The sequence below is a fragment of the Amborella trichopoda genome, chromosome 13 (assembly GCF_054954075.1).
Source record: "Amborella trichopoda isolate Santa Cruz 75 chromosome 13, AtrichopodaSantaCruz75HAP2 v2.0, whole genome shotgun sequence".
In the NCBI taxonomy this organism is placed as follows: Eukaryota; Viridiplantae; Streptophyta; class Magnoliopsida; order Amborellales; family Amborellaceae; genus Amborella; species Amborella trichopoda.
Window position 1 is genome coordinate 46172897 of NC_142348.1, and position 8533 is coordinate 46181429.

At 37.0% G+C, this 8533-nt stretch overlaps 1 protein-coding gene across 1 annotated transcript; it reads right to left on the minus strand.

Annotated features, from left to right (window-relative positions):
• Positions 1–1480: 1480 nt before the first annotated feature.
• On the minus strand, positions 1481–8533 carry LOC18442666 (O-fucosyltransferase family protein). The gene is made up of 10 exons (XM_088854820.1): positions 8213–8533; positions 5540–5602; positions 5354–5435; positions 5117–5187; positions 4860–4948; positions 4533–4736; positions 3331–3586; positions 2334–2561; positions 2004–2201; positions 1481–1887 (listed from the first exon to the last, which is right to left on the minus strand). The coding sequence occupies exons 1-10, from the start codon at positions 8384–8386 to the stop codon at positions 1675–1677; spliced, it is 1578 nt and encodes a 525-aa protein (XP_088710946.1). The 5' UTR covers positions 8387–8533; the 3' UTR covers positions 1481–1674.

Consider the following 8533-nt stretch of genomic DNA (forward strand, 5'->3'; position numbering starts at 1 on the left):
ATCTGGATAGGGAATTGTTGATATGAATCGAGTTTGTTGTGTGGGCGATCCTTACCTAACACCCTCGAATCTCCCTCACTTATTTTTCATTGTTTTTAACTAATTTTTTACCACTTTGGCTGATCGGTACAGTGAGTGGGCAATCGAAAAACCTGATTTTGGATTTTAAAAAGCTGGTCATATGTTGAAAATGTGTGCATACACATTCAAAATTAACGTTTACTTAAAAGGTGTGCTTTGTATAAGGTTGTAACTCTAAATAATCAAATTACGGTGCACCCCCAAACTTTGCTATGAGATGCAATTTTGCTGTTGAAAATTCTTAGAGTGGTTTAAGAATCTCTTTTGATCTCTGATCATAAAATTTTGAACTTCAAAAATAGTTCATTTATCTCGAATCATAAAATTTTGAACTTTAAAAATAGTTTAAATCAAGCAGATCTATGAATGCATATAAATCTTGAAAATGGATGGTCTTCTACCTAGATGTACTATTTTTAAGATTCGAAAACTTGTCATTTCTCTATATCTATACATCTCGAAATCAAGATGATCAATTAGATACGTTGAGGATATACGTGTACATGTATATACAAAATTGGGAGTGCACAGTATTAGAAAAAAGGGCGATCTAACCTGCTATTTTGAATAAAAAATTGAAAAAAATGTGTATAAAATCCCAAATATAAGGAATTTGATGTGTAATGTATTTTTTATGGTAAAAATTAAAAATTGTTTTGATCATTAATACTCACTTTTATATTTTTCTCATCTTTTTCGAAAAAATTTAAAAATATCCGTACGCACAAATTGATTCTTTAAAATCCATTTTTTTCATTAACTTTCAACTTCATTTGAATGTGTTTTATTTTAATCTATTTTTACATGCTTTTCATATTTTTTTTGTATGTTTTTTATTTTTTTCAACAATTTTTTGACCACCTAAGGCTTGCCCAATTAGAACGGTTGAATCGGCCAGTTGACCGGTTAGGCAGGTTAAACTGCTTCCAGCTCTTGGTTAACCGTTTCGATTCGATTTTATGAACACGGATATTATCTCAGTGCAAATTTGTGTATGCACTTGTGTATTCTTGTCCCGTGAGCTGGTCAGAAACCTATGGCTTCGACAGTTGAACACATCGTAGGTTCAAACTCGACAGTAGTTAACAATTGACATTAGGAATGCCAAATCTCAAGTTCGATTTCTATCCAACTGCTCAAAAAACGAAAAAACAAAAATGTGAAGTGATTTGTCAACCGAACTCCAAGTATACGTTTGGGACAGGTCACTAATCATCAGCACCAGTAGAACATTCATAAGAGATTTTGGTCTGCTCCTACCTACTCATGAGTAAGCCTCATTTGTGATTAGCTCTGAACTGGCTTTGGCTTAGTTCTTGATTGAATAATAAAGAAGACCACTTGGTCCGTTCAAACTTGACTCAAATGTATGTGTGTATGTGTGTAAGAGAGAGAGAGGTTGTTTCAAATACTGCCAATGACTTATTGAATTTATGGCATAAAAGGCCACAGTAGAAATATCTCAGCATAAGACAACCACCCAATGATGCTAGGATTGAGCATTATAACTCACAACTTTATCATATTTTACAACAACAATACAACTCAAGGCATCTCAAACCAAGCCTTCAAAGCTCCACAGCACACCTTCATTTAAACACTACCACACATGCAATCAGGGGCAGGATATGTATATATCGACTGCTTTGCTTTGCGTAATCTCATCTTCCCTTGCCTCTGTTCATGGCCCTTGCGCACTGCCGCTTGAAAATCTGACCAACCCATGCTCTTGTTCAGATACAACTGGCCCAACAAACCCATGTTTGGCCTTATTGTTTTCAAATTCAAGTAAGTTCGATGCCCCACCTGAGAGAGAGAGAGAGATTAACTTTGGAAACCAATCACAGTTCATTTTGAAAAGAGATTAACAATCACTGTCAACTTAAGACCCAAATGACCAGAAAGACCGAGAGTGTGTTTACCATTGCATTATGCATGTTGCCAGGAGATGCAGAAATGAACACATCACTGTGAAGGCTCACATAATAGTCAAGGGCGGCCAACATTGACGCTTTCCCTTCTACCATTGCTAGTTCCTCTTTGGATGCCAGGCTTTTCTTGTCCTCCATCAGTGGGAACAGTTCGCGTAGGGTTGAGATCCTTGCTTCACCACCATACACCTATATGCGTTCAGACCAAAGATCAGCACATCCGGTTCCCAGAGAGAGAGAGAGAGAGAGAGAGAGAGAGAGAGAGCTCAAAACTTATTAAAACTAATTATAGAAAAATACAAGGAGCAAAATACATCCAACCTTGTGTGAGGCAAGATAGAGCCTGGTATTATTATCAAAGCCCAAAGCTGCAAGCAACAATCCAATTTCTTCAGGGGTTAGGGGGCAGCGGCCTTGATTCCTCAACTCCTCATCTGTGAATTGTGAATTCAAGACCCTGCCTTGCCAAATCACTTGCCGGTACTTAGCAAGGGCAAGCTTCTCAGCCTTGCCACCACCAAAATCACATGCTGAATGAGCAGCCATATCCTGCACATCAAATAAGATCGTGTTAATAAGCAGGAATTCATAGTTAGATTTAGAGAATGGTTCGTTAAATACTTGAAGTCATTAAAATCATGGATTCATGGGAAATTTACATTATGGGAATCTTTGTCCTCGACCATTTATGCTCGCTCTCTCTCTGATGCACAGTTAAAATGTCAAGAGTGGTTTTTAATGATTCATTGAAGGCATTGAAAGAATGAGCCTACACGATTTTCCTATGAAAAGAAAAAATTTCCCATGCATGTTATTGTGCCCCCCCCCTCTCTCTCTCTCTGTGGCAGTCATGAATAACAATAACAAAGTCACTAAATGAACCAAGAACTTTATAAGCACAGATGTCTGCATGCTGTTCAGAGACCTTAGATGACTATTAGGTATTTCTGAGGTCATTCATTGGGATTGCTATTTGCTTACAGGCCCCTAAACTGTAATCATTTCATGTTGTAAACAAATTCTTCAAGATATGGAGAAGGTTCAACTAGGAACTAAAAGTTCCTAAGGACTAACTAGAAATGAACTGCAGAAATAACTAATAGAAAGGCCCAAGTAGAGGAAGAATAACATCATTTGCATGACTTCACTAACACAACTAGAACAGAGTCATCAAATGAAATTATAAGAATTGGGTAAAACCATCAAATTGAAACACATCATTTGTATCTGAATAAAACAGATGGTGTTTAAAAAGCCACAGTTGTGATAACTTGTCGAAATGAAGATGCAGAACAACAAATTTTCACAGTTGCCATACCTTGTCAAAACGAAGATGCAGAACAACAAATTTTCCAGAAATTGGATTGATCTCTGCATCAACTTTTTCCCTCAACAATCCTCCATCACCTAATGGGTATCTTAGGCGTTTGACAAGGGTTTGTCCCAAAGCATTGATATGTGGAACAAAGGCCAAAGCTTCAAAATTGACCTTACAACGTAGCCTTTGGATTTCTTTGGGCAAGTTGTCGAAGGCTAGACGATGAGAAAAAGGAGCAACAGCAGCAATGCCATAGCTGAAAAAGAAAAGACAAAAGCTCATCATAAAATCCAAATCCATGAAGGCTCAATAACAAAACTACCACCATCAAAAGGATAGTAGTAAAACAGAACTTTACTTTTAACACTTTGCAGCGTTAAGTAGAAAAAGATAAAAAAATGAAGCAATATAAGCCTAGCTCTTCAGCAGATTCAATAGAAGGTGCCCAGATAGAAATCACCAAAATAAAAAAAGGGCTTATAGTTCCAGTGAAGCTTTGAAAAAATCATTTTACATTCTCGAGATTCAAACACTTTCCGAAATAGGAAAAGATGACAACAGATCGGGAGAGAAGTGTACATTTCTTATATTTCATTAAGAAATTTTACTTTTAAGCTTGTTAATAAAACATATGCAGCTCAAGGAGAACACATTTGTCAATAAAAAATCATCATCATCATCCGAGCCTCATCCCCACTATTTGGGGTCGGCCACACAAATCCTATACCGCCATAGGTTCAGAATTCATGAAAATATGTGGCAAAGTTTTATGCTAGCTGTCCTACTTAACACAACCCTCCTCCTTTATCTGGGCTTGGGACTGGTATGACTGGCTTAGGACCGGCCATGGTGGAGTTATTTATCAAATAAAAAATAAACTACCCAAGTTTCTTAGATTTTGATTTCCATGCAATGTGAATGGATGAATCAATCTCCCTATTTGAGAATCCCTTTTCGATTATGAACGTGAGAACTCAATGTAACAATCCAGTAAAATAGGACCACAAGTGCCCTTTAACTGTGGGACTTCTCAACACTGCGATAGAAGTTTGAGCGCAAGAACACTTGCCATACTACTCAGGTTATCAGATTAACTAACAAATCAGAAAACCAGTTAGAGGTTGATATAATTCATACAACAAGAAATCATAATGTCGCTAGAACTTGTGTGTCTCTAACAAAAGTCCAATAATTCAAATTACCTCTGCAAAATTGGTAAAACATTCTCCAGATACCAATTTGCTGAAGCCTGAACAGGGGCCGTCTTAACTCTAGTTGATCGAATGGCAGTAGCATAATACTCTCTAGTGCTCCATGAGAACCTTCCGGGTAACTCTTTTACAATGTTAATGTCATCCTTCAGGACATGAATAAAGTAATCGACATCAAATATGTCCCCAAAGGTGCTGCAAAATCATGTGCACAATCACCATGACTGTGATTGACTAAGACCAAAGGAAATTCCTGTAGATGAGATACTTGGATATAAACGACAGAAGGAGAGGTATGAAAATTTCCAAAGACAATACCTTGAATCTCGCCAAACTGGATTCACTTCAAAATGAGGAATCACAAGGGTTGCATTTAATATTTTAGCAACAGCAACTGCATCGCATATCTTCAAGCCAGAGAAAATTGATAGCATACATCAGGAAACTTCAACTTAAGGCATTAATAATTGGCACTTTATACTGCATTCTCATGCATAGAGCACAAAAATGCAAATTTGCAATGTTTGCTAATACCATTACCAGAAACTTATGATTCCCAAGTGTGAAATACGTACCCCCATTCTCTGCTGGTTCAAACCTCCATCAAGAAAGACCTGGATATATCCCTGTGATCTCCTTGGGAGCACTGTTTCAACAGGTATTGTAACTAATGTATCAGCTTCCCAACCCAGGCCAAAACGAGGACATCACAACAATACAACATGGTCTAACCATCATCATTTTGCATATGTTGTCTTCAAATCTACTTTTATTTCTAAAGACTACTAAAAATCCTAACCAAGGGCACTCACCTGGAGTGCTAAAAGGTGCATTGCAAGCTTTCCAACCTTGACTAGGCAATGGGCTCCAAAGATCCGATTGCTTATCATCCATCTTAATTTAAAAAAACAGTATGCACCAACAAAATATATCAGCCATCATAAAATAAAAGCAGGGCAGATAAAACAAGTGCCTGGACTATGCCATGCTATACTTACCAATTGATGCTGCAAAGCACCTTTTAATAGTTGCAAGTGCATTGGTTTAGGAGATTTCCATTCCTGAAAATGTCATTAAAAGTGCAACTCAGAATAGAGATCGAATGAATGGCCCATGCATCACATAAGCATCTTAAGAAGTAAGTTTTCAGATGAAAGAACTTGTAAGTACCCATTGAAACCCATGCATTAGCCGGAACATCATGTAGCACAATAAAGAAGTAAAGTGTCAAGTATGACATGGAAAATACTTCTCGTTTTAATAAAACACTGCAAGAACTTTTAAACCATATTAATATCTTCTCTTTATCCAAGCCAAAGAAGCAACACCATTATTTTGCTTACGCAAGAAACCAAATGCCTTTGACAATATTGCAAATGAGAGAGGATAAAGCAGTTGCTATTCTCGAGCCTCTTAACTGTGATGACTAAAGTAAGCTTTCAGGCTTCCATTCACTGGGTTGGCAAAAAATCAAGTTTTTTAACAACAAAATAATTCTGCTAATAAGTCTAAAGAAATTACTGAAAGAAATAACAGCACAGATCTAATCATAAAATTCAAGACAACCACAACAACTCAATCCCCTAAAACAAAATTTTAAAATTAAAAAAATCACACGAAAGATTAGATAAAGTAAGTATGGCTGATTCAACATCCCCAAATGAGTGTTTAAAATAGTGTGCAAAAATTGCCACGTCCGATCCAACTCGCAAACTGCCAGTCACCAGCTCTGGATAGGCCAAAAGGAGACTCGGGTCTGTTTTATGAAAATCACCTGGTTCACTGCAGCAGACATTGCGATTTGGGAATCAGGATGAACTGCCAGATTTTCCCGCGTATGTGTTTCAATTATTGGATCGGAAAAACCTTTTTTTTCCACCCTTTTTTTCCTTTCAATTGATTTCTCCCTTGTTTTTTACAACAACTCTTACAAAGAATCTTCCACTAATTTTTCATTGATCAACAAGATCTATACCTTTCATCTTTAAGATTCACTTTTTTTTTTTTTTCGTGCCATTTTCAGCTGAATCGCTCTGAACCAGATGATCCAACTGGAACCAGCGATCCAACTCAGATTTTTAAGTGATCTAGTTGAACTCTGGTTTTAGTTTTTCAATCAATTGCTTAAAGACATGGAGCCGCATAGACCCCAACATGAGTGACTGGGGCAATCATATGTCTAAAGAATAATCACTGGAATTTTCGAAGACTCAGACAGACTCAGGTAGGCTCAGCCAGAGTCAGATCAGACTTTTTGGAACATCCAAGTCTGGCTCATCTGGCAGTACCGGAGTGCTGGTTCAGAGTCAGGTGAGTCCGAGTTGGAATCATCAAGTTTCTACACACATGGTCAAGTCTATGCGATTGAAGCAAAGCTCACCATATATAGCAACAAACCCATCAGAGAATCACTTATGAAACAGAAACAAGAGTAAGAAATAACACACCCCACAGATCAAACGAAAATGAAGAAGAAGAAGCTACTCCAAGAGTCAGCACAGAACTGTCAAAACATGTGAAAACATTCTGTTGCCAAGAATCCAAACCAGTTTAAAAAACACCAAGATTAACCCAAAACAGCAAAGACTACGTGTAACTTCATTGCCAGTTAAAGGACATTCCGAATTAAAGGCACAAGCAACATTCACCAATGTGTGTTAATGCAAGATTTCTAGCTGTAGTACAACTATAAGAGATCCAAATACTGCCAAATATAGTAAAAGTAACATCGAAAGGACAAGTGACTAATGATCCATTCCCAATTTAATGAATACTAATATTACCAAATAACAAAAAAATTCATGGAAAATGCACAGGAATTTACAAAAAATAATGCAACATACCCTAAATATAATTGAAGTGATAAATATTCAACTAAGAGTGCGGTTTGTATAATGCTGAGGCTCTAAACAATCAAAGTAAAGCACACCTTCAAATAGTGTCGAGAAATGTGGTTTCAATATTGGAAATATTTGTGAAAGCCTTAAAATATATTTTCATCTTTAATTATGAAACTAAAGCTTCAAAAATAGTGTAGATCAAGCAGATCTATGAAAAATTGAAAATCTTGAAAATTGATGGTCAAAAAATGCATTACAAGATGCACTACTTCCAAAACATGAAATCCATTTTTTTCTCATGTCCATGCATCTTGAGGTCAAGATGATGAATTTGATGATATTTGGGCATCAAAACAACCTCATCTAGTGAAATTGTTGAGGAGCGCTTTAATTTGATTGTTCAATCTGATTGTTTAGAGCCTCACACTTATATAAACTCTTTCCTTCAACTAAACTTGATAGCAATGTGTTACTTCAAAGTTCAGAACAAATCACACCAGAAGTGTGAAAAAAGTAGAAATTGATACAAATTCACAAAAAAAAATGCTGCAATCAAAGGAACAAGCTCTAATATTCTAAGTGAAATGTCTAAAAACTCGCCATCTCTAATGTGATCAAATCCATACCAAATTCCAAACAGAACCAGATAAACTAGTAAAACCAAACATTTAACTGAACAAATTACAATTCAAAGCAACTAATGCAATTCCTCCATAAATGGAAGCAAATTGATATGATTGCACTGGAAATGAAGCTACCCAAGTCTTCACAGGAAATGTTCCAATAAAACACATCGCAGCAGCAAAATTCCACCAAAGAATCGAACTTTACCGAGAACATTGATGGCATTGCATATCCCAAAGGGCTAAAAAGCTGAGGCCAAAAGACGGGTAGAATGAGCACCAAAAGCCCAACAAAAGCCCCCCTCTGTGACTGATAACCATGGCTCTTCATCGTCCTTCTGCTACTCAAAAACCTAACTCTTTCTCCAAATCTAGATCTCATTAAAACCCCATTCCCTGAAACCCTAAACCCATTGAGCAAGGAAGAAAGCAAACCCTGATTCCTGTGAGCAAACTCGTGCTTAGAAGTTAGGAGGATAGATGAGGCGCAAGTGGCAATGGGATCACGAGAGACTGAGATCCTGAGCTC

What these genes read in the sequence shown, in the direction of transcription:
- LOC18442666 (XM_088854820.1), bottom strand. Translation starts at nt 8,386, where the DNA reads ATGAGATCTAGATTTGGAGAAAGAGTTAGGTTTTTGAGTAGCAGAAGG. An exon ending in TGAACCAGCAGAGAATGGGG is followed by an intron (nt 4,949 to 5,116) that starts GTACGTATTTCA and finishes TCTGGCTTGAAG; the next exon opens with ATATGCGATGCAGTTGCTGT. An exon ending in TCTATCTTGCCTCACACAAG is followed by an intron (nt 2,202 to 2,333) that starts GTTGGATGTATT and finishes GAACGCATATAG; the next exon opens with GTGTATGGTGGTGAAGCAAG.